This window comes from Schistocerca nitens, chromosome 2 (genome assembly GCF_023898315.1).
Source record: "Schistocerca nitens isolate TAMUIC-IGC-003100 chromosome 2, iqSchNite1.1, whole genome shotgun sequence".
Classification (NCBI taxonomy): Eukaryota; Metazoa; Arthropoda; class Insecta; order Orthoptera; family Acrididae; genus Schistocerca; species Schistocerca nitens.
In genome coordinates this window covers 1,102,516,395-1,102,543,150 of record NC_064615.1, presented here as the reverse complement: position 1 = coordinate 1,102,543,150, position 26,756 = coordinate 1,102,516,395, and the positions used below count along the sequence as shown (strand labels likewise).

Here is a 26,756-nt window from a genome sequence, read left to right as displayed (position 1 = left end):
TCTGCTGCAAAGTCTTTTCTAACATTAAAGTATTACACATTTCAGGTGGTTACAGTAACTGGTGTCAAATTTGTGAGACATTACCTAGCCATGTTAGGTCCCAAGTGCGCTTACAATTACACCGAAAGTGGGCAGAGATCTCCACAAGATTAAAATCTGTCAATGAAAAAATTCTGCAAATATTTTGCTATGGGGTGTCTTCCTTTAAGAGGAAATTCAGACAACTGTTCACTCACAACAATGGGAACTTCTTAAAGTTGGTCAAATTATTTGAAAAATTTGGTTCAGTTGTAGGAGATTGTACAAGGAGAACAACTTTTGGGAAAAACATACAAAATGAACTAATTTACATTCTCCATCAAAAAATTAAAAACAAAATGTTGTCTTCACTGAGAGCTGTTAAATATTATACACTGATCAGCCAGAACATTATCATCTCCTACCTAATTGCTTGTGTGTCCACCTTTGGATAACACCAGCGCCGAATCATGGCATGGATGCAATGACACGTTGATAGGATGCTACAGGGAGGTGGCAGCACATTTGCACACGAGTCACCTAATTCCTTAAATTTCGGTGAGGGGAGCGATGACTTATGATGCCATGTTCATTCACATCCCAGATGTATTCTGCAGGTTCGGATGTAGCGAGTTGGGGGGCCAGGTCACCAATTGGAACTCATCACTGTGTTCCTCGAACCACTGCATCACACTCGTCGCCTTGTGACACTGCACATTATCTTGTTGAAAAATGCCGCTGCCATCTGGAAACATGGTCGTCATGAAGGGGTGTACTTGGGTCTGCAACCAGTGTATGATATTCCTTGGCCATCAATGTGCCTTGCATGAGCTCCACCAGACCCATGGATGCCCATGTGAATGTTTCCCAGAGCCTACTGGAACTGCCACCAGGCTGTCTCTGTCCTGCAGCACAGGTGTCAAGGAGCTGTTCCCATGGAAAGTGATGCATTCAGGCATTCCAGTCAGCGTGATGAAGAAGGTATCAGGATTCAGCGGGCTATGCAACACTCTACCACAGTGCCAATGGTCAGTGCCAGTGATCACCTGCCCATTTCAGTTATAGTTGCCGATGTCATGGTGTTAACAGTGGCACAAACATGGGTTGTCGGCTGCGGAGGCTCTTTAGGAGTGTTCGGTGCACTTCACACACATTTGTACTCTGCCCAGAATTAAAGTCTGATGTTAGTTTCACCACAGTTTGCTACCTGTCCTGTTTTACCAGTCTGCCAAGCCTCCAGTGTCCAACTTCTGTGATGAGGGGTGGCTGCCCAATCCTACAACATCTGGATGTGGTTTCACCTTGGTTCCGCCACATGTTGTAGACTCTCACCACAGGACTCCTCGAACACCCAACAAGTTGTGCTGTTTCCAAAATTCACATGCCAACTCTCTGGGCCATCACACTCTGCCCTTGGTCAAACTTGAATAGATTGCGCACCTTCCCCATCCAACACATGGACAGTGTGCCCACTGATACTATTATGCAATGTGTGTGTATCTGCCTAGCAGTTGTTCCCTACCAGGTGACACTATGGTTTGGATGGGTTTATGTCAATAGTAGGTTGGTGGTCATAATGTTCTGACTGATCAATGTAGTGTAATTTTGGACAGCACACCAGATATTTCTGGTGCTGAGCAAATGACAATGATAGTGTGTTTCATTAATGTAAATTCTACTGATGTTGACAATGTGATACAAATAGTAGTGAACATTATCTTGGCTTTGTACCTGTAAGAGATACATCTGGTTCGAGGCTTGCAAGTGGAGTCTTAAAACAGTTAGAGGAAATGAAAATACCCTTGGAGGATATGAGGGGCCAAAGCTCTGAGAATGGTGCTAATATGAAAGGCAAAAACACAGGAATGCAAAAGTGGATTTTAAACATAAATCCAAAGGCTCTTTGTGTTCCATGCAGTAGTAATTCCTTAAATCTAGCTGTGAATGGTGCTGCAAAGGCATCAGAGTATGCAGTTTCATTGTTTTGTTTGGTGAGTAAAGTTTTTGACTTGTTTTCTACGTCTATGCGACACTGGGCAGTTTTGAATGGTTATATATCTGCCCTGATGTTGAAGCCATTGAGTACAACTAGTTGGGAAAGAAGGATTGACGCAGTCACCCCCCCCCCCCCCCCTTAAGTACAATATAACAGAGTTCTGTGATCCACTCATTGAACTAAAGTGAAGATGAAAATGTGGGCAGAATGGTTGCATGTGAGGCTGGCAGTTTGGCAAACCTTATAAGTAATTTTATGTTCCTTTGTTCAGTGGGGATATGGTGTGATGTGTTACTCCATATTAACATCAAAGATAAATCAAAAGCTACTGACTTACTCAACAAGAGTATTTGATAAACCGCAGGGAGGACCTCAGATTCCAAAATTACGTACTGCACTCTAAGACTCTAAGAAACTGGCAACTCAAATCGATATAAAAAAACCAACAGTGGATGGTTCAACGCATATACGAAAGAGAGAAAATAAGAAACAGTTCCAGTATCAGGGAGAAGATAAGAAAACGAAGACCCATAAGGGCATTATAAAATAGATTTTTACTTTAAACTACTGCATGTTATAATATGTGCTCTCTGTGAGAGATTTCAATAGCTTAAAAGTATCAGAGAGCTTTTTAACTTTATTAAATGACATTAGTAAAATTAAAGACATGTCACCTGATGATCTAAGTGATAAGTGTTTCAAACTGTGCGGCAGTCTTAATCATGGACAAGTTCTCAACTTGCAAGATAAACTAAAATTGGTCTCAATGTTGGTAAAGCCTGGTAGCGCACCTATTGAAGTTTTGGAACTTGTACAAATGAATGGCTTTGCCTCCAATGTTAAGTATTACGTTATGCATTTTGCTAACACAACTGGTGACAGTGGCAAGTGGGGAAAGAAGTTTTTCAAAGCTTGAACTGATTGAAACCTGAGGTCAACAACGGGCCAGGAATGATTGTGAGGGCTGACAATAGTGCTGACTGAACATGAGCTAGCTGAATGGATTTCAACAAATTTATACTGGACTTCGCTGATGTCAAAACAAGAAAAATATCTGTGTGTAAGGTAAGTGTGTAAACAAATGTTTATCATTAATTTTAGTTCAGATTTATTTACATAGCATGTATTTAGTGCTTTTGCAATCATCTACTTAATAAAGAATTATTGTAGGGTAGGCCTACATAGTTACGCATAATGGCCAAATAAGTTGCAAAATGTCACTCACCTGTGCCAACTTGTTGGAAATGCTGTTTCACATACAATAGTTTATTTACATTTTCTTACTCCTTAAGACCCATAGTTCTGCTTGGAATTTATTGACTTAATTCAGAATGTTGAGTACCTTTTTTTTTTTTTTTTTTTTTTTTTTTTTTTTTTTTTTTTTTTTTGCAACTTCTGCCAATGTATGCGAGCTGTCAATGTTTAGTGCTGCAGTTAACAGGTGTGAATTTGTTTCTTACTCTTTGTGATGTGCTATAATGAAAACCTGTCTCTCCCATTCAACATTTACACCACAGCAAAAAATCAGTACAAAGTGCAAATGGTTCACATTGAAAGTACTCTGAGAACTCTTATTTGCCTCTACTCCCACTTGTTACTGTCCATTTAGTGCTCAAACTGCTTTCCCCGCTGCACCACACGCTCCCCTCTTCTGAGTGAAGAAGAAAAATCGAACAGTTTTTAGTTATATACTCTGCAAGTGACATAACTTAATATTTTAATATTGGAGTTACAACTCATAATGTATGACACAGTGAACATTTCATTTCTGTTTCACCAACTCGTACCCCGTACTTGGCTCTGGTCTTACAAGATGTGAATACATCAAAAAGATGTATGAGTAAGTTTGATATGTGAAACTAAGATCTCATGGACGAATGACATTGACTATGTTCAAAAATGCAACAAAGGAGGAAGAGTGAAATTTTTACATTGGGTGGCTCTTCCCCTGCCTGCCCCTCTTCCCCTGCCTCCCCCTCTTCCCCTGCCTCCCCCCTGTTGCCCTGCCACCGCCCTGTTGCCCTGCCTCCGCCCTGTTGCCCTGCCTCCGCCCTGTTGCCCTGCCTCCGCCCTGTTGCCCTGCCTCCGCCCTGTTGCCCTGCCCTCCCCCCTGTTGCCCTGCCCTCCCCCCTGTTGCCCTGCCCTCCCCCCTGTTGCCCTGCCCTCCCCCCTGTTGCCCAGCCCTCCCCCCTGTTGCCCTGCCCACCCCCCTCTTGCCCTGCCTCCCCCCTCTTGCCCTGCCTCCCCCCTCTTGCACTGCCTCCCCCCTCTTGCCCTGCCTCCCCCCTCTTGCCCTGTCTCCCCCCTCTTGCCCTGCCTCCCCCCTCTTGCCCTGCCTCCCCCCCTCTTGCCCTGCCTCCCACCCTCTTGCCCTGCCTCCCCCCTCTTGCCCTGCCTCCCCCCCTCTTGCCCTGCCTCCCCCCTCTTGCCCTGCCTCCCCCCCTCTTGCCATGCCTCCCCCCCTCTTGCCATGCCTCCCCCCCCTCTTGCCCTGCCTCCCCCCCTCTTGCCCTGCCTCCCCCCCTCTTGCCCTGCCTCCCCCCTCTTGCCCTGCCTCCCCCCTCTTGCCCTGCCTCCCCCCCTCTTGCCCTGCCTCCCCCCCTCTTGCCCTGCCTCCCCCCTCTTGCCCTGCCTCCCCCCTCTTGCCCTGCCTCCCCCCCCTCTTGCCCTGCCTCCCCCCCTCTTGCCCTGCGTCGCCCCCCCTCTTGCCCTGCCTCGCCCCCCCTCTTGCCCTGCCTCGCCCCCCCTCTTGCCCTGCCTCGCCCCCCCTCTTGCCCTGCCTCGCCCCCCCTCTTGCCCTGCCTCGCCCCCCCCTCTTGCCCTGCCTCGCCCCCCCCTCTTGCCCTGCCTCGCCCCCCTCCTCTTGCCCTGCCTTGCCCCCCCTCCTCTTGCCCTGCCTTGCCCCCCTCCTCTTGCCCTGCCTTGCCCCCCCTCTTGCCCTGCCTTGCCCCCCCCCCTCTTGCCCTGCCTTGCCCCCCCTCTTACCCTGCCTTGCCCCCCCTCTTGCCCTGCCTTGCCCCCCTCCTGCCCTGCCTTGCCCCCCCTCCTGCCCTGCCCTGCCTTGCCCCCCCTCCTGCCCTGCCTTGCCCCCCCTCCTGCCCTGCCCTGCCTTGCCCCCCCTCCTGCCCTGCCCTGCCTTGCCCCCCCTCCTGCCCTGCCTTGCCCCCCCTCCTGCCCTGCCTTGCTCCCCCCTCCTGCCCTGCCTTGGCCCCCCTCCTGCCCTGCCTTGCCCCCCCTCCTGCCCTGCCTTGCCCCCCCCCCTCCTGCCCTGCCTTGCCCCCCCCCCCTCCTGCCCTGCCTTGCCCCCCCCCTCCTGCCCTGCCTTGCCCCCCCTCCTGCCCTGCCTTGCCCCCCCTCCTGCCCTGCCTTGCCCCCCCCCCTCTCGCCATGCCTTGCCCCACCCCCCTCTCGCCATGCCTTGCCCCACCCCCCTCTCGCCATGCCTTGCCCCACCCCCCTCTCGCCATGCCGTGCCCCACCCCCCTCTCGCCATGCCGTGCCCCACCCCCCTCTCGCCCTGCCTTGCCCCACCCCCCTCTCGCCCTGCCTTGCCCCACCCCCCTCTCGCCCTGCCTTGCCCCACCCCCCTCTCGCCCTGCCTTGCCCCACCCCCCTCTCGCCCTGCCTTGCCCCACCCCTCTCGCCCTGCTTTCCCCCCGCCCCCTTGCCCTGCCTTGCCCCCCCCCCTCTTGCCCTGCCTCACCCCTCTTGCCCTGCCTCCTCCACTCCCTCCATGTGTGTGTCTGGCAATGAGCAGTGGCGAGAGCATGACATGCCCTGCTCCCTAGCAGCAGAAGCATTAGGATGACCCTCTGTTTTACTTCAGTGTCTCCATTGTTACATTGGTACCAGCCACAATTGTCAATTGAAAGGTATTTTTATTCTCTAGTTTGCTAGATTGTCTGTAAAGACAACTAGGGGGGATGGTGAATCTTTCTGAGACCAATGAGATTTGATGCATGTAAGTGAGCATACGCTAAACCTAGTGCCTTCCAGTACCCTATTGTTGTGCCCCATATTCATGTAGTGAGGAAGGCCCCAAGAGAGCATCTTTATAGGTCAATCAGACATGGCAGCATGGGTGTAGAATGGTAGTTGCTGGGCTGCTGCATTACTCATTGCCCTCCAAAATTTTCCAAGTAGGAAAGAAGTACTCTCTGTCAGGTCAGCTCCTGCAGACTTCACAGTGAATGCTGTGATCATCCACTACTTGAGGAGCTGCAGGAACCATCCAGTCATCTCTCACTTAAACAACTAGTGGCAGCTTAGGTACAGACAGCTTAGTGCCAGGCACTCCATGGCAGCTGCCTCTTAACTGTGTCTTTCATCACTTGCAGTCACATCTCATGCCGTTATACTGCCTCTGATGTGCTGGATTCTGCTGAGCATTGTTTCATGTTTTGTAAGTGGGTTTCACACCATTGGACCATCTTTGAGGCTATGCTTGTGGAAGCTGTGTTGCTCAGTGTTCCAGTCATGTGTTCTTTTCCTGGGTAATTCCCTGTCTCCTCTCATGTTTACATTCTTGGCACACGGGCACACAATACTGATTGCTGTATGTTTCCTTTTTAAAGTTTTGCTAGTCGCACATGGTATAACGCTTCAGAAGGAAGCATGTGGCATTACCTTGTGAGTAGGTCCGCAGGTGTGGTGGCATGGTGAGATGCTAGATAGGAGTTGTGGCCATGCCTCCCCTACGTACCTGATGTGGCCTTGTCCACATCTCTGTGATGTTACCATATGCAGCTGTGGGGTGCAGTCATGCAGGTGCAGAACTTCAATTGTGGATCCAGAAAGAGGGGGGGGGGGGGGGGGAGGGTGAATCGTGTGCAGCACTTTGGTCAAGCATCTTCTGACAGTTCACTGGAGCAATTTCAACCAAATTTGGTATGCATACTGTTTGCCCACAAGAGTCACTACTGTGGGGATTAGATCCCTTAGGATGGGAGATTGGGGAATCTACAGGACAGGGGCTGGAACACACTGTTTTCCTCATGTCTCCAATCCTATGGTATCTATGAGGTTATGACCCCCAAAGTGGCGACTCTTGTGGGGCAAGCAGTACGCATACAAAATTTGGTTGAAATTGATCCAGTGGTTTGGGAGAGATGCTGAACATACATACACACATCCTGTTACATCTTTAAACACATCTGGTGTTCATTGTTTCAGTCTACAGTGGATCTCAGTTTCAAGCAGATAGCAGTAGACTGATGATAACTCCTGAACTATAACTCACAAAAGCACAAAACAGCAGCTCTGTGGCCGTTTATAAATCCTGAAAACTCTTCTGTAATCAAAATAGTAGATGCTCATAGAATGCACTTTCAATAATAAAAACATTTTAACAACAGTGGGTCACAACTCACATGTAACTGCTCATCTGTGGCAGTTGGACAGTTTATACTGATGGTCAGACAGATCTTGTATGCTAACACTGTCTAAGTTTGAAACTTTTGCTTCATTAGTTATCACATTGTATTTATTCTATACCTCAGTCATTTGGAATCACTTATCCTGAAAAAAAGTAGCAAAGACATTAGAAATGGTGGGATTTAATGGTTCATTGTTGATAAGATTGAATGCTTCTTGCAGCTAATCACACAAACAGCTAGTTACCAGAATCATACAGATACAAACTGTACAGTGTTTAAAGAAGTTGAGTAAAGGACAATACAGTAGTCACATCTGTAAGTTCATGCTATTCATAAGTGAATGATTCTCCAAGCTTGGCATTTAACTTGTTTAATTGAATGCAAAACAACAATGGAAATTTGTGGATGGGAAAACACATAAAATAAGGAAAATGCAGTCACTGACCTATAGTGGACTGATGCATCACACACAAATACACAAATAATGGTATTCACAGTAGCTTTTGAGCTCTTGCTCTTTCTCTGGTAAAAGTACACACACTCCCACTGTTGTGCTGAGGCTGTCTTTGAGAACATTGACCTCGGCAGATGGAGGTTGGGGGGAGGGGGGGTTGACAGGAAAGGATGCAAGAGGTTGGGGGGGGGGGGTAGCCGTATGATTCAGCAGGTGCACAGCAAGACAAAAGCAGTTCAGAGGGCAGAGATAAAGACAGTGATTGGGAGGTGTGTGAGAGAGGAGAGGACAGGAGGGCAGAGGGAAGGATGGTGGAGAGGGAGACTGGGACAGGAGAGAGAAAGGGAGAGTGGTGAAAAAGTGGGAGGGGCAGAGAGAGAGGTGGGGAGGGAGCCCACATGGATGGAGGAAGAGTTGTGGGAGAAGACAGTACAGCACCTAGATGGGGAAGGAATGGTGTGGACAGAAGAGAGAAGAGAAAAAATAAGCTGAGGCGTGGGAAAGCAAAGGATTACACCAGGGGAGTCCTGAGTGTGCTGCCATAAGCTGGTGCCAGCATACTAGGTGGCATAGAGGTTGTGAGAAGATTTATAAAGGCCAATGGGAGTCCTGAGTGTGCTGCCATAAGCTGGTGCCAGCATACTAGGTGGCATAGAGGTTGTGAGAAGATTGATAAAGGCCAAAGACAATTGCAAGAGTCACAAAGGAAACATGCCACCAACACCCCCTCGGCCGCATGTATTTAGTTGCCGCCATGCTCCATGTTCCAGTCTGTTATCCAGCGAGCCATCGAGTCAGAGTTGCAGTCACAGCCTCTAGCTCAGAATCAGACAGAACATAGTGATTAGAATAATGTACACTGAGAGTGCCAGATATGCTGGAGAAAGAATTCCCACTTGCTTATTTCATAGAAACTTGTGCTGGAAGGGAGTATCCAAATGACCTGTGTAGTGAAGTGACTGTGGTGATGTGGTGCACAGCATGTTCAGTAACTGGATGGTAAGGTTTGTCATTTGCCACAGTTTTAAGGTGGCCATTCATATGTGTAGGCAGTCAATTATTTTTCATGCCCACATGGATTGCTATACAGTAATTGCAGCACAGCTGATATATAACATGGCTGCTTTCACAGATGGCCCAGTTTTTTATTGAGTAGGAGATGCCTGTGGCTAGATTGTGATAGGAGGAGGTGGTTGGGCAGATGGGACAGGTCTTTTACCTGGTTCGACCACAGGGAAATGGTCCATCGAGCAGGATTGGAATAGGAATATATAAGGATATGCTGTTGGTTGGGTGAGCAGTGGATCACTTTGGGTGATGTTGGAAGGATTTTGGTTAGACTATCCCTCATCTCAGGTTCTCTCAGAGTAGTATGAGAGATAGTCAAAGCCCTGATGCAGGACGTTGTTGAGCTTATCAAGGCCAGGGTGATACAGAATGATCAGAGAAGTGCTGGTCAGTGGCTAGTTAACAGTAAAATTTCTCCTGGTGTCAGTGGAAGAAAGAGAGAGACTGCTTTAGGGGGAGGAGGTGGGGGGGGGGGGGGGGCGGAGCATGAGCTGCATAGGATATTGTCTGTCAGAGTAAAGGTTCTTGCGAGATTATTGATATATTTCGATAACTCTTGCTTTCCACTGTTGGTGCAGTGTCCATGGATGGTGAGGCTACAAGAAGGAGACTTTTTGACTTGGAGTGTGTGACAGCTGTCAAGATGGAGGTACTGTTGGTTGTTCCTGTGCTTGGTATGAACACGCGTTGAAAGAGCCATCTGAGAGGTGGTGGTCAACACACAGTACCAATGAATTGTTTATAGACATGGCCTTTAAATGTGAAGTAACTGTGGATCAGGATGTGGTTGGCTAGAAGCCTTAGGAAAGAGGTGGTGGGTATGATATCAGGAAGAAGTTTGGGAAGGTAGTGTTCCATAGCTGCAAGGCTGTGGTCATGGGGGCTGTTGGATGCACAAGGATGGCACACCCACAGTGACCAATAAGGAGTGTGGTGATAATGGCACAGTAAATGTGAAAAGGCAGTAGAGGAAGAGAGTGGTGTCTTTAATGTGGAGTGGAGGGTTACAGAAAATAGTTTGGAGCTGTTGGTCAACAAAGGCAGAGGTTCATTCTGTGGGAGCATTGTACCCAGCCATAATGGAACGATCAGTGGGGAACACCTATGGGATTGGGTTTGTGGAATTTGGGGAATAGGGAAAAGGTGGGAGTGTGGGTGTTGCTGGTATGGGCAGTTAGATGGATTCAGATGTCTGGTTTGAAGTAGAGCTAAGGCCTTGAGGAACAGGTGGATGTCCTGTTGGACTTCTGGGATGGGATCATGGTCGTAAGGGTTGCATACAGAGGTATTGGAAACTTGGTGGAGACCTTGAGACACATTGACACTATAATTTGTGACGACTGGGAGGAGACTGTCTGCAGGAAGGATGATAAGGTCTGGATTGGTTTTCAGGCTATGGATAGCGTTCTGTTCCATAGGAGTGGTGTTGAACCCAGTGGGAAAGGATTTAGGAAGGGAAGGGGAGTCCAGGTTAGAAGTGAAGAATTTTTGAAAGACAACCAGGAGATGACAGGGTGGCAGGGGAGAAGAATCATGGTTCAAGGGAGATCAGAAATGTTTTAAATGAAGTTCTGTGTAAGGTTTTTATTGCCTGTTTTTAGGGGTATGCAGTGAAGAAGTGTTTCCCCTGTAGAGAATGAGTACAAGAAAGAAGGTCCTTTAAAACTCCAGCAGGGCTGAAGTTGTGCTTTGGGCTAAAGGTCAACCCTTTAGAAAATACTGTGTCTTCTGTAGGGGTCAGAGTTTTGTCAGAAAGGTTGGCAACAATGTTCCAAGATGCCTATTCAGAAAGTATTTGGGAATATGGAAGGTGGAGTAAGTTAGCAAGGCAAGGCCCAGAGAGCTATGAGCGGTTGAGAGAGAGATTATATCAGAATGGTAAGCTCTTCTTTGTCTACATAATCCCATGCTGTCATAAGACAAGTGTAGCTGTGACAGCTTCCTCAGATGGTGCTGGAAATTTTGTTCCAACTGTTGAAGGGCAAGTGTTTCTGTTGCAGTGATAGCATTAAGGAAGTTGTGATCGCAGGATAAAAGGATTTTGTGAAAGGAGTAGAGGTTGTCAAGTATGCTCTGAGCTTGGACTGTATGCTTATGAATGTCCAGATTAGTGAGGGTGAGGTACTGATGGAACTGGAAAAGGTTAAGGCTCTTGCAGTAGGATGGGTGACAGCCTGAGATGTCAAATTTAGTGGTATGTCCATCAGGCTGGATACATTTCCCAGACAAGATGTCAGAAAGAGGATGTGTGCTTGGAGTTTTGCTAGGGCAAAGGTGAGTTTTCTGAATTGGCAGGGACTCATGATTGAGTGGTCAGAGGACAAAAGAAGTGACTGAAAAAACAGGTAAAAAATATTCATAGTAAGAAGGTGCAAATTTATGTTTGTAGTGTTATAAATAGTGGGTTTGTTTAGAGAGATATGTTAGAGGGAAGATTAGAAAATGGAAGTAGTAGACACACTCATAAATATGTATGTTTGTTATCAACTTTACACATGCAACAGTAGATAAATATGTGTGACAGTACAATGCAATCATAAATAAATACACATGATCACCTAAAACTCAAGTTAGGCAGTATGAGTTGCCAGTGGAGAAGAGGTTAAAAATACCATTGGGATTAAATATTTGAAGAGGCTGTCGCTGTGAGAGCAAGAAGTTGTAGTACAGAACTTATTAATATGGTGGCAGTTGTAACACAGCAGGTGTTCAAATTGTCCAATGCAGGATGACTAGTTGTTTTTTTTGAAGGCAGGACTGTAGAGGAGAAGAAAATGTAGACATATTAAGGAATAAAGATTGGACGAATGAGTTATATATAAGAAAATTGTTTGATAGCGCAGGAAATGTAATCAGAGTAACAAATAGGGACAGCCTCCAACTGTAGAATGAGATGACAACACTGAAAATTTTTTCTGGACTTCGACTCAAACCTAAAATTCGCACTTGTTGTGGATGGACACCTTAACTGTTTGGGCTATCTGTTGACACTTCACAGCTAGACCAAAACTTCATTGTCTGTGTGTCATTAACCTACACTTGCACACTTAGTATAGCACCCTTACTGGGGAGACGTTTAAGTGGAAGTTGCTAGCCTGGTATCAGTGGATAAATACAGTATTGCTATGTTTGTGAAAGTGATGGGGAGGAGGGCACCCCCACCATCCTGGGTGCCTGGAAGACAGCACTGTCAATGAAATGAAGGCCATTTTGATGTCGGCCTCCACAACTAACGGTGCCAGCTTGGGGAGCAATGATGGTGAACTGGTGAAGAGAGCTGCTGGAGGTGGGGACTTGACTGCAATCCCTGCTGCTGGCATGCAGGCTTAGTGCAGAGGGAGGGGCTGGCACTGGCTATGAGAAGCAATTCCAGAGAACAGGAGAATGGTGGTGCTGATCTGATGGTGTCAGATGAACAGGTGGTGCCGTTTGAACAGGAGATTCCAGGCGAAAAGCCAGTGTCAGGGCCCCAGCTCACAGAGTTGGCCCATGGCCCACCCTGGAATGTAACGGGTTCTAGTGGTGCACCAGGAGCTGATCCTCAGTGCAAGCCATGAAGAAATGGTTGCTGTGCTGGCTGTGTATGATGGTGTGATCCAGTGGTGGTGCCGCCCAAAAACCATGCTCCAGAAAGGATGTGCCAGGCACAAACTTTGACGAAACTGGCACTACTGGAGGCAACCACGTGGCAGCAAGAGTTGAGCAGCATGAGTTGAGCAGCATCCACTGTTGATGATCATGCAGGAGCTTGGCGGGACTCTTAGCCCTATTTGATGTCATTCTGTAGGAGCTTAGTAAAACAAAATAATTTCTTCAAAGGGAAAATATGCTACTTACTTGCATATTTGTGTCTTACAATTCCAGACAAGGTGTTCTGCCTCTCTGTTCGGGTGCAGGTGGAAAGGAGGTGCCATGATATGGCAAATGGCATTGTGGGTACTAAAGTCCTGAAAGATTGAGCCAAAAACTGAAGACTTTGTTCGAAACAAAAATGCAAGACCAGCCTTCGATGGATGATATCTTCAACAGGACTTTGATAGTTCTGCCTGTGCTCATAGGCAGACAGTGAATGACATAAAGAAAATGAAACAAGGGACTAAATCCTTCATTGGCTGCCGGATAACCAACATCACTCACCACACAAAAATGCAATTTAAGAAATTAGTAGAACCTGATGAACATTTCAGTCATACACACATTGACCTCATTGGGCCTATGCATCCTTCTATTGGCATGACTTACTGCTTGACTGGTATCAGTCACTTCACATCTTGGATGGGAGTCACACCTCACGAAGACATTACAGCTGAAAAAATACCAAAGGCTTTCTATCTGCAATGGATGGCAAGATTTGGCATTCCATCACAGGTAATCACTGACCAAGGAAAACAGTTTAGATCACAATTGTTTAATAATTTGGAAATGTATGTGAAATGAAAATTCAACAAACTATGCCATATCATCCTCATTGCAGCACCAAGGTTGAATTACTAAATAGAACCTTGAAATCCGCAATCACGGCCCATAACACTTCTAATTGGACAGAAACTATACCTACTGTTCTACTGGGGTTCCACACTGCTGTACGAGACACATCGAACCATAAAGTTGCACAGATGGCATGTGGAAAGACTATAAGACTTCGTGGTGATTTTTTTGAACACCCAACTGTGATGACTGACCCTGATTCGTTTGCATCTGATTTGCAAAAGCAAATGTTATGTATGAAATCTAGTTGTTCCAAGAGACGTGCAGACATTTTCTTATGTCTTCTTGAGATGTATCAGGGTTAGGAAACCATTAGAACATACATATGATGGTCCTTTCCTTGTCATAGCAAGGCAAGAAAAATATTTCACTATCGAGAGGAAATGCGAAAACATGCATGTATCGGTGGACAGACTTAAACCAGAGTCTCTCTTACAGGGGAAAAAGGGAATAAGAAAAGGATCTTCAAAATTTTCCAAGGACATCCAATCACATTATTCCCCAGAGAAATCACCTCCTAATGTCAGAGGATCAATTGTTTGAGCAGGTTGTCTCTGTGGATAAATAATGAACTATCACATCAGACACTGTAAAAAGTTTCTTGTAATTATGAAGTAAAATTTTTTTGTCATTCTAATGTACTTTATATTTGTTCTGTTTCAATGTTGTGTTGACCTTTTGTAGGAAATTTTGTAGGAAATTGTTTTCAGAACTGTGTATTAATTCGTATCTACATTACTGGTGGGGAAGTAGTGTAGAGATCACAGTGATTATGGGAGAAATTTTTGAAAAGCTATTCATTGTAGCAACAGGAAAAATAATTGAGGGTTCACTGTTATTCACATGCTGTTTCATGATACCCTGAATTTTTTTTATTTTTATAAATGCTTTGTGTAATTTGTTTTGGAAAAAATTAAGTGATATTGTGTAATTAGCATTGTTTGTTGGAAGCTGTTAAATAAATATTGTTAAGCAACATTTTTGAGCTCCAGTAAATATATCATGCTACATCAATTATAATACAAGATTATTGCATTTCAGATACTAACACAAAAGAAATAAGTGATACAAAAGGAAGTTAAATAAATTATTTCATCTAAAAGCTGTATAATGAGAAAGTGCCAAAAGTACAGGAACTACTTTATTAGGAGAAGTTTCAATGTGTTTTTGGATTCCCAAAGTTTGGCATGAATTTTCAAGAAAATGACATATTCTAGTTGAAATAATTAACAGTCTGATGGTTTATTTAACTAACAGTAAAAATTTTGTGGTTGTAGAAATGTAGGGGCTACAAAATTGAAACACTGGCATCTTTAGTTCAGATGTTTCTGGAACACGAAAATTTTGAATTCAAACAAGTAGTGGACTATTAAATTTTTAGAAAAAGTAAAATGTTTGCTTGAAAGTAGAGAATGAGGGCTTTCAACTAAGCTAAGTCAATCTGAAAACAAACATTTTATAGCAGAGTGGAATTTTGACAAGCACTTATTTTACAGGTATGGTAAATTATGAATACATCTTTACAGAAATTCTTTCCAAATGAACTATTTACATTATCATCATCAGCAAAACTGCAAATTCAAGTGTGCATAAAAAAATTAGTGAAATATGGCATGTAATTTTGCGTAATCATAGTATTCCCATTATTCATGAGAAAGGATCATAAAAGAAAAATATTACTGGGATCAGGAGTGCTATAAGAACAAATTAGATAATCCCAGCCTGCTTTGTTCATGTCTCCTTCGTTGCTTACACACACTGTTTGCATAATCATATAAATGTATTATGTATAGGCTGCACAGATTCTTGTCTCAAATTGTATGTGAAGCACTGTATTAATAGGACAGTGAACCTATGTTGTAATAATAATCTTTGTCTTACAGGTAATGCAGCACCACAACATTCCACCGTGAAGCAACTAGATACTCCACATTCAGTTATGTGTAACGCAAGTGTACCCTCTCCCTTGAGACCCATAGAAACAAACAATGAAGACAGTCTTGCTCATGAACTAAAATGTTCTGAGTCTATTCGGAGAGATCCTCTCTCAAAATCAAGCCAGACAAGCAATGACTCCAACACTGCACAAGAACCCCAATGCTTGGGTCCATTTGAAGAATCATCATGTGTCAAGTGTCCTAAGTGCTCAGTGGTATTGACAGGGTATTTTCAAATTCTCAGTCATCGTTGTGTTTGCATATACCTTTGCAGTGAGACAGTGAAAAAAAAAATTAAATGCTTCTTTTGTGTGAAGGAGTATAGTACTGTGAGATCTTTGAAAAAGCATATTAAAACATATGTTCAAAAGACATACGTAAAGTGTAGCATTTGTGGTCTGCGCCTTACCAGTGAATCTTCTTTCAGAACACATGCACTGACACATACAAATCAATGGCCATATCGCTGTGACATCTGTGGTCAGGGTTCTGTATCAGAGTATCAGTTGGAGAATCATAAAGCCACTCACGCAAAGGAGAAGTCTTGGATGTGTGATGTCTGTGGAGCCATGTTTCACAATCATGCAAGACTAAGGAGTCACAAAATGGTTCACTCAGAAAGGAAACATGAATGTGACTTGTGTTACGCAAAGTTCAGAGAACGTTATCAACTCAATGAACATAAGAGGAAAGTACACTCCACAGTGAAAATTAAGTTTCAGTGTGAACACTGCAGTTCAGCTTTTACGTCTAAACACCAATTGAAGTACCATATAGAAATGAAACATGATGATAATTTTGGTGGAGAAAGCTTCATTTGCTCTGTGTGTAACAAAGAATTCAAACATAGATTTGCTTTCAATAGGCACATGTATAAGCATAAATATCAGAATGAAAATGTAATTTACACATGTGATATGTGTAAGCGGAATTTTGCACAAAAATCCTCTCTGACTAGGCACATTTTAGAACACAATGGGAAACAATTCAGTTGTACTCACTGTGGAATGTTATTTACACAACGAAGTAGTGTAAAAAGGCATATGTTAAAATCGCATTTCAGTGACAGATGACGCTTATGTTTATGTGGAAGAGACAAAAGGAAAACAGGATTTTGTGACCTCTGTGACTGAAAGGAAAATCTTGTGAACTGTTGGACCCATCATATTGCTCTCCAAAATTATTAAATACTTGATGTTTTGATCTCTCGTGTGGGATCTTCATCAGGGTTGACAGACAACTGGACATGTCAAAATAAAGTGTGTGTTCACACACAAAAGACTGTTTCTTCCCACTTTTTCAGAGTAGTGCAGTTTTTGGATAAAAAAAGTTTTCAAACTGCTAATGGTAAATACTGATAACTGATAAGGAAATAGGAAGGAGGATACATTATTATAATATAATTGTTTTCTTGCCACTGAGGTGGCTTCCTGATAACATTTACTTGCTCGATGGTAGATAGCCATGAAGCCAAAATTTCTTAATGCATGATTTTAAAAATCCTTTACAAAAATGGTGGGTTGCATCTGAACTTGCAGTATTCAGGTTCTGGAAACAGTTGTTGTGATCTGACAAACTAGGTCATAGGGAAAAATTAAGAAATGTGTTATACCATAGATTAGAAAGCGTAAATTTCTGATGGCCCAAATATCTGTTTTTCCCAGAATATATGGTCTTCCATAGGTAGACAAAGAGGGATGTTCAGTGAGATGTCTTGTGAACAGGGTTAACTTTCCAGTGTACTTTTTAGTTTGTCATTTATCACAGAAACTGAAACATCTGGTTGGGAAAATGAACACTTTCTTGAGGGATTCCAACATTCATTATAAATGTTGTGAAGGATTTCAAAAATTTGTTGTAAGTAGTACACACAGTGAAGGTATCCAGAACTGACATTCTGGTGAGTTTCAATGTGCCTTTTTTAAAGACATCTCAGTAATAGATGCTATGTAGTTTGTTGGAGGCAAAATTGCTATAAATATATGTGAACTGGTCAAAATCTGCACGTGGTTAAGTTGTTTTGAATATAAACAATAAATATTTGAGCATCCTGATGATGATGATGCTGTGTGGTCACTTTTGTTGTCAGTAGGAGCTGACATTTTTTGGGAGCAATCCCAGGAACAGGCATTAACTAATGCAGAACTAAAACCATGCTGGTTCCACAATGTCTGTTTCCGAGCTTGGGGTAATCACACCTTGAGAGGTAAAATAGAATTTTAGGGATAAAAACAGAAAGGGTTCAGTATTCACTACCTCATTAGACTCGTAAGTTTTAGATAAGCACTAATTCTAAAATTTTTAAATTTGAATGTTAACACATGATAGACATGGCAGAGGTTACAGCAGATGTATTTATGACACTGTTTGAAATTTACGCACTGTCAGTGAAGACAGTTAGCTGCAGCTCACCACTTTCTTAGAGCAGCATATCCATTACTGGCTCCACCGAGGTACCAGCTTGCTCATCGTTCTTCTTTTGTTAGTCAGTCATTTTCTTGCCAAATGCTAGTAAATCATCGGACACGTGAAGTGAATGCACAATCGTTGCCTCCGATTTCACTACATTGTTAGCATATTTCAGATTGTTAGATGAGAAACAAAGGAAGGTGAGCGGAAGTTTTCGTATTCCAGAGCCAACTAGTAGCTGAGAAACTTTTAATTTACAGCATTGCATTGGTAGGTGTTTGTACTCATGGAACACCTTCCATGTTGTGCGTTTGCTCTGGATTGCACACATTGGTGAAAAGAGTTGCTCCAAATGCAACATTCAGCCACCGCATTATACATCGCTATGCTCTGGCAGTGAAAGCACTTCCTCCTAATTTGTTGAATGTACTCACTTAGGCAGCAAAGATTGTAAACTGCATCTGAGGTACTGCAACAAACACAAAGAATTGTGGAAAGAGGTTGGAAACGAATTTGATGTTCACTTATTCCTCACAGAAGTGTGATGGCTATCACATGGCAAGATGTTGCATAGAGTGCTCAAGCTTTGACAAGAAATAGTTTTTTTTTCTAGAAAGGGTAAAGGTGGAAAAGGAGATAGACATAACATACCAAAATAACGGATAATATATTTATTTCCAAAGTGGCATATCTTTGAGATATCATTGTAGAAATATATATATATATATATATATATATATATATATATATATATATATATATAACTTCAGATTTCCTTGAAATAAGGTGACTATTTTGACAGCACAAGATGACACTGCCAGTTTTCCTCACAGCTTTGAGCTTTAGCAATTCACAGTTGAAGTTCAATATTTTGCTTCTCCAAGAACTGATAGAGATGTAAAATGCAAATAGAGAAAAATGGTTACTGACACATGGAATAAGTCAGCACTTATCATCAGTAAAAAATTCTTTCAGCATCAACTTTCCTGAAATGGAGAATCAACAAGACTGGGATTTAAGACTGTTTTCCATTAATGAAGGAATATTTTCAGAAAGTAAAGTTCAAGCCAAAGCAGAATTTTTTGGATTTAGTGAAGACAACACACTGAAAATAGATTTATCTTAAACAGAACTAGAAACATTTTGGTGAAAGATTAGTGACGAGTATTCATTATTATAAGAAAAAGCCTGATTCCGTTTGCCACACCTTACAGAGTTGAAAGCAAATTTGCAAATGGGGTGGCAATGAAAACAAAAGTGAGGAACCAATTGAATTTGGAAGATGATTTACAATGTGCATTGGCCGACACCAAACTGAATCTGAAGAAGATTGTTAAAAATAAACATTAGCAAAAATGTTACTGACATTCATTATTTCTTGGCTTAATATAACACCTAGAAAAATATTTCATTTGTTGAACTTTAATGAAATATGCATTTCCATGTAGTTTAAAAATAGGGATGTTCAAAAAATCTAAACTTCCCTGAGGTACTGAACTCATGAGGGTATTGATCTCTATATGATCTCGTTCAAGGGTAAAGGTCCAAGAAAAATTTGGAACCAGTGCAGTTTGTGATGACATATTTGTTGTATGATCGCGCAAAGAAGAGCTATATAAATTACACAGTTTCCTAAATAACATTCCCCTTGGAGATAGTGAGGTTGACCTCCTGTTCTGAGATGTGTTGATCTATAGAAGACTGATCAAAGCAAGATTTCTTCAGGAAAAAATTGTTGGTTAATGGATATAATGAGTTTTACATTAACAAAGCCTTCAGACGAAGTCATAATAATAATGCAAACAAGGTGAATGAGAACCTTCCTCAAATTCTCTTATCATTTATTACTAGAGCAATCAACTATGTAGGAAAAATCATTCGGAATAATGGCACAAGGATCACGTTTTTTCAGTCAACACAAAATTAGACTTTTTTTCTATCTAGAATGGATGTGATTAAGATTGATTGACTCCACACTGCAGAAATTGAAGTGATATGTGGTTGTGACAAAGAATATACTGGCAATACTGGGAATACAATAAAGTAATATGTTAAAGAGCATGAATGCCACACACATTTACGACAAAGGGTATAATCTGCAGCACTGGAGCACCAAGGTGAACATGACAAAGTTATAGATTTTAATAACATGAGAGTTCTAGTTAAAAAAAGTAATACTTGTAAAAGGAAACTCTGTGTGGCAGTTGAAACGTAGAAGAATGAGCTAATTACTGATAGAGATGATGATGGCTACAGGCTTGTGGACTTCATGGCTACCCGCCACAAAAGGAAGTAAAAATGTAGCCATAGCATGCGAGGAACATAAATGACTATCAGGAAACGCACTCAGTAATTTGATAAAGTTTCCACACTTCTTTTAGCATATACCCAATGACAATGGTCCACCAATAGCAGTGTAAGATTTTTGCACAAATACTCCATTTCTCTGAAAAAACTTGGGAAAACAGCTTTTTATAAGAAAATAACCCTTGTTTTTCAACAGTGGTGAGCCACCAGAGGACACCTAAAATGAGTGAATGAACTGTCCTGTAAAAGATTGTTGCCGAGGGATTGAAGCAGCAAGTATTTTAGTGCAGAGAAATTTAATGCTGCCTAAAAGCTTGAAGCAGCAAGTATTTTAGTGCAGAGAAATTTAATGCTGCCTAAAAGCTTGAAAACTTTTATCTGTAAATGGAAAGCAATGATGGACAAAATGCATATGTGAATTTCTGTGTAGCTATTTTATAAGAAATTATTGACCATTATATTGTAAGTTATCTTTACTTCTTTCTTTCTTTTTTTTTTTTCACTGGAATTTTAAACCAACAGAAGACAACTACCTTGTGATTTTCTTTCTTGCTCACAGGTGTCATAAAATGTAATAATATTTCAGTCATAAAGATAGTTTGAACAATGAAAATGGATGGCTTTTGCTGAGATGACCACCCTCCTTCCTTATCCTATGTCTTGACAGGATTGACATGTTAATCAGGATTCAGCATTTTTGATGGTAGAGGATGGTAGGATGTCTTTCCTGTTGCCACCTAGTCCCCCTCCACAACAATGATGGAATTTATGTACCCCATCTGTCCGTGTTTAGTGTTATTTCATGTGAAGGTCTGTAAACTTTTTTGAACTGTTTGCAAGTCGTGAAACTGAGGTAGGTCGTGGGTACCAGCCTGACATGCAACAAGTCATGTTGGGAAACCACCTAAAAATCACATCCACGGTGCCCGGCACATTGTCCATCATCGTTAATCCATTGGGTAAATTTGATCTGAGGTGTTAAGATATCATCTAGCAATGTAAAATTGAAACTCAACCTCTTACTCAAACATGAATGACACACGAGACAGACATGTCGGTGCAACTGACCATCACACTGCTGCCAACAGAAAGACTGGCTTAACTTTTACTTCTCAAACTAAAAGGTTCATCATGCAGTTTGAATTCATAATAATCAACCTTATATACTATGCTGATCTGACTTTCAACTGATTTGATGACACCATTGCAGTCTGCGTTATTGTATCAGAACCACTGAAACTTGGCCATTAATTAATTAAGCATGTAAGTACTAGAAATCCACATGGGGAAGTGATTTGATGTGATCAGAGAAACAAAACATCGTCAGAATTAACTCCCTGTTACTCACACTATCACTAAGTTTATTGTGTTGTGCAGTATCTCTCCCTGCCATTCTTGTAATGTCAGTCAGTGTTCTTGAAGAATTATAGGAGTACCTTTACTAGGTATTTGTTAGACACAATCTCATCTGGAATTACTGACCCAAATAATTTGTGCCACACGGCCTCCAGTATTTCGCAGTGGAAGATTAAATTTGGTGTAGTTTCATCCATCTTACTACATAGTGACCAGGGATTCTCAGCTAGTTTACCCTGCTGCTTTCTTCTAGCCTCACGGGGAAATTCCTGGCATTCCGTGACAATCTTTGATCTCATTCCAGGGGCTAATAAAGATTTCAGGTAGCAGTCTGAATAAATGTAAATGTTATGATCCTTGTAGCACCTCTGCGCACACTCTAACAACAAATAACTACACCAGGAACACTGTCACTTGACTTTCCTCACTAGTATAGGCTGTACCCTGCATACCCTTCATCTGTTTTCGACTGGTCAGTAAACCAGACTATGTTAAGTAAACCAGACTATGTTACCTGAACGCTATTGTGGTTCATTTTTCCACTGATACCTACTTACAGTTATTATGTTGAAATGTGTATTGAAGCAGCTGGAATCTATTGTGTATTCAGCCGGCATTTCCTCAACTTATTTTCATTCTATGACCAGAAGGAAGACGTCCCACTTTTTCACTCCAGAATAGGTGACTAGATGTCTGGTCTCTTCCACAATTGCATGTAATGTCTTCTCATACTCCCATGAGACTAAATTTGTTCTGCACCTTGAAAATCTTATTCTTAATCTGTTAAGAGTTCTTCAAGTAGTGTAGGGTTGGTGATAACTGCAGTTAATTTCTTCCCTTGGGGTGAAGCCCTCTTGCTTAGAAGTACTTTCTTGCCACAGAATTATACATCTAATATCTGTTTTGATGGATAATGGTAACTTTTGCCGCAAAAACCTTTTCCCAGACTTAAAGCGATATGCTGTGGGTGTATAATTTTACATCAGTTGTTCAGGGTTTTCAATCTGCTTCTCCCATTCTGCTTTTCCTGACACTCTGCTTGTTATTGTTTGGGGTGCAGTGCTGGCCAAGGGGCAGTTCTTCAGGGCTGGGGTTGGTGTAACTATGCAGATTGACTTGTTTTAAGTCCATGTTATCATGCCTGGTGTGGACCGGTGCTCCCCAAACTGGTACTCCATACTCTCACACAGGGAAACAGAATCCCAATGCAGTTGATCTGAGAAGTTTGGGATATCCTCCACATGTAGACCCTGTCAGCTTTTGCAAGATGTTCTTTCTTCATATTTTTCCTTTAAAACCTATAAAGTGTTTTCTGAAACATAGAGTGCAGTCCAGTGTAATTCCCAGATATTTTGGGGTGTCACAATGCTCAATTTCCAACCCTCACTACATGGTATTCAGTTTCCCTTTAGTGCCTCTGTTTTTTAACATGTGTATGTGTTTCCTGTATTCAGCTTGAAACAGTTGAGATCATAATACTCTCCCAACCTTGCAGAACTACATAGAATCTTCCACTTTGGAGCAAACCTCTGATTATATTTGTCAGTCTTGTTATCTCGTATAGCTTTTAGATAAGCATTTTAATGATCCACAGTGTCATATGCAGCACAGAGGGCTATAAAAGCTGTACCTGTCATTAACTTTTTCCTCACACCCATCATGTGACTAAGGTTAAAGATCTTGCCAGAGTCTGACATCCCTGGTGTAGTCGTAGTCAGTATGATTCTCTCAAAGACTTTATACAGGTGGCACAAAAGTGAGATGTTTCAAATATTCTTTGGCTCTTTAGATTATTTCACCAACTTGAGGACAGAAACAACATGTGCTTTCTCTGCAGCTGATTTCTATATTTACAACATTCATTATATTTGTGTGGGACTGAATATCCTAGAGATTTCTTGTTTCTAATCTGTTCACCCTGATTCTGCCTCCATTGTTACCCAAAGATGCAATGGGGACATGCCCAGATGGTCTCCATAGCAGAAGTGGGTGTGCTGTTAATTCCGCCTGTTACGGATAGGCAGACCAATCTTTGCAACTTCCTGAGCTCATTAGCAGTCACTTTCTATTCTACTTTATTCCACTATAATGAAGCCCTATAAGTTGTTATAGGGCTTATCACAGAGTTGTATATCTAGTACATGCCCCTAGGACTTGGATCTCAGTTTTTTCCATGTGTCCTTCCAGCATATATGAGTGCACATTTTGCCTTGGAATTTACAACCTGTTAAGTAAGGGCGTGGTCGACATTACACACAGATGGTAAAAGATGTCACATTAATTATTTCATAGCCCAATAGAGGGAACTTTCATCCCTCATGCAGTGTCCATAAAGCACTAGTTTACTTTGAATCCTTGACTGAAATACACAAGAATATGCATGAGTACAGAGGATTATCAAAGTCATCCACATTTTTACCAATTTATAGTGTGTTACCCACTTTTGTATAAATGACTTTAATTTCCCCATGTATCTAGATGCTGCAGCATGACTCATTTTTGGACCTTTGGGGTGGCTACAAACTCAGCCTCAAAACGTGACGTGTTAGCTGCACTTATGTCTCTTCCTGTGTATCTCACTTAAAAGTTCAGAGTAAATTAATGCATTATAGACATTGCATAAAGGACACAGTTTCCCGCTATTGGACTGTGAAAGAACTAAGATGATATCTTTTACCACCTGTGTGTAATGATGACCACACTCTTACTACACAGACTGTATGTTGTTTATGTGAGGGGTCCAAGTTAGTTTCACATCCAGGGTTCTCCTTAAATACTTCACTACACCATCTACTGGTAAAATGTCATCAAACAGATGAATCTTGGGGAGCATGGCCCAGATATGCTTCCTTGTGTGCAGTACAACAACAGTTTTCCTGGGACTGACCTTTAGATCCTGTTTCTTACACCAGTTTCATACAGTGTTCAGACTGCATTGTACCATTGTTCTAATGGTACTTGAAAATTTCGCATATATTATTATGAGTAAGTCATGTGTGTATCCTTGGCAAAACTGAGTACCTTTAATAAGTTCATTCACCACCAGGTTCCACAACAGTGGGATTAAGACCTCATGTAATGATCATCCGTCATTGTGGCTTCTATGTTTCATCTACTCAGCCTGGTCTTAATCCATCTACACACAGTGGTTTTAATGCCATAGTCTTCTGCAGCTCAAACTATGGATTCAAGGATTGTATTGCTAAAAGTTCTTTCTACTTTCCAAACAAGTCCTCTTCAGAAGAATGGAGGACATAGTGGTTGGTTTCATATACTTGTCATTGGTGTGGTCAGTTCTTCCTGGCTTTAGATTGAAAACTACATTTAGGTGGATTAAGACTGTGTTGCACAGAAGAAAAGTGGAAGCCACCACGATGAATGAGAAAATTGTGATCAGCACAACCTAAGGATGGCTACAAGGTGGGTTTTGTCCCCACTACTGTGGAACCTAGTGGTGAATGAACTCATTGAAGAGCTAAATACAAGAGGCTACTTTTGCCAAGAATATGCAGACGATTTAGTCATAGTAATACTTGGCAAATTTGCTAGTACTATTAGAACAATGGTACAATGTGCATTGAACATTGTGCAAAACTGGTGCAGGAAACAGTGTCCAAAGGGAAGCTCAAATAAAAATTTTGTAATACAATTTATAAGGAAGCACATGCAATGCATGTGTTGGAATATTAAGCTTCACAATCAAACTCTAGCTGTAGAGGCAATAGTGAAGTATCTAGGGGTAACCTCTAAAGCTTCTTCATGAACCCCTGCAACAAGATCAAATATCATTCCAGAATGCCGAAAAGGGGAAGTCGAGAGGTGAATCTGCTGTGGGTCCCTGGTCATACAGGAGTCATTGGCAGTGAACAAACTGGAACGGGAACTTCTGTCTAGGAAAGAAGTGACGACTCCATTTATTGCACCACAAGCTGTCACTAAGGCGCTGGTTAAGTCAAAACTTTGAAACTGGGCCAGGACTATGAACCAAAAACAAAAACATGGTGTGGCAAGCTAATTATGCCATGTTTTAACAAAAGTTCTGCAGTTCTGAGCTTGAACAGGAGACAGGTTAAACTCATGGTAGGACTAATGGGAACTTCAAGAAAAACCTACGTGTGATGGGTATTGAGAAATGAGCCCATAACTGTGGACTGTGTGGTGAAGAGAAGGAACTGCACCACACCCACTCTTCCAATGGAGGTCAAAGTCCTGAAGAAATTGTGTCTAATAAGGGACTAGTAAAGGGTCTCCTGCTACTCTTCAAGGGTACTCATTGGCTTTCTTAGAATCACATTGAGTGAAACCACAGAATAAATCCTGTTTCGGTGTGGGCAAGAGTGGACAAGACCTGTCATTGTTTTTATCTCCCTGTTCAAATCAAATCAGCCCTCCAAGCATTAGGAACAACTCCTGCAGCTAGACTGACTCTAAACAGTCTGACTGATCTCGTTCCTGCTTGTTAAATAGAGTGAAATTCCACCTGGGCCTGGTGACTTGAACGGCTGAAACGTTTCCACTGATGTGAGGATGGTAACTGTAGGCGCACAAAACAACAAAATTGGCCATAATATTACTGAAATAAATATCCATCAATATCCATAGATCTGAGGAATATGGATCTGGAATTGTATTTTGTAGACCATGTGTATGAAAAGTAATCAGTGTTTTCATATTGATGATTAAATTATGTCACATTAATTAAAACTTTGCTCTTTTTCAGAAGATTAGCTAAAGTATTGTGATCTTCTGATTCGGTTAAGATACTCAGTCATTTTGGAATGCTGTTTATCAAAACTATCTAACACAAATATGTGCTGTGCTTTCATGTCAAAAATATGAAAAATTTGCCAACATATAAGATAAAGGAATTACATTATAGGTGGAAGCTGAGAAATTATATTGTTACTGAGCTGTTGGGAATGCCCTTCTGATTGAGCATACACCTATAAATGATTCAAATTTAATGATACAGGTCATAACCGTCTTATGTAATGATCAATACTGGTAACATTTTTTGCTGATGAAGTAAAGAAAAAAGAAAACAATCTTAAGCAAACAACTGTACAAAAGTGAGGCATTTGCTTGAATGTTTTGACATTTAATGATTTGGGGGGGGGGGGGGGGGGGAGTAAATCAAGAGGATATGCCATAAATTTTTAATTTTTCTTTACTTTAGCACCTGTGGATAGAAAGAGAGAGTTACCATTAACTCACTGGTAGGAACCGCATCTCCTTGTAACGCACGAACTTTTCTGCTTGGGGAATCAGTGTGTTGATGCATTTCTCTAGGCGAGTGGGGAACCATATATTCGTATCTGCTCATCCTTAAAGTCCATCATGCCAACCAA

General features: G+C 42.2%; 1 protein-coding gene and 1 long non-coding RNA gene across 10 annotated transcripts in view; one reads left to right on the top strand and one right to left on the bottom strand.

Moving 5' to 3' along the window:
- The window catches only part of LOC126237498 (uncharacterized), a 105,060-nt gene that overhangs the window by 697 nt on the left and 77,607 nt on the right, over positions 1-26,756 (bottom strand). Inside the window, exons 3-4 of one of the 2 annotated variants that reach the window (XR_007545092.1) lie at positions 7,384-7,531; positions 3,504-3,665 (exon numbers count right to left, since the gene is read on the bottom strand). This is a non-coding gene — a long non-coding RNA (uncharacterized LOC126237498). Of the gene's footprint in view, positions 1-3,503; positions 3,666-7,383; positions 7,532-26,756 lie in introns of those variants that run through there. The other variant, XR_007545091.1, reaches the window with a different exon arrangement.
- LOC126237496 (zinc finger protein 235-like) overlaps positions 1-26,756 on the top strand; it is a 200,645-nt gene that overhangs the window by 123,756 nt on the left and 50,133 nt on the right. For 6 of the 8 annotated variants that reach the window (XM_049947652.1, XM_049947653.1, XM_049947650.1 and 3 more), the window contains one exon: positions 15,283-18,466. The exons of the other annotated variants lie outside the window; for them this stretch is intronic. In XM_049947652.1, the coding sequence (XP_049803609.1) occupies positions 15,283-16,409 (1,127 nt within the window). In that variant the 3' untranslated portion in view covers positions 16,410-18,466. Of the gene's footprint in view, positions 1-15,282; positions 18,467-26,756 lie in introns of those variants that run through there. 8 annotated transcript variants of the gene reach the window in all.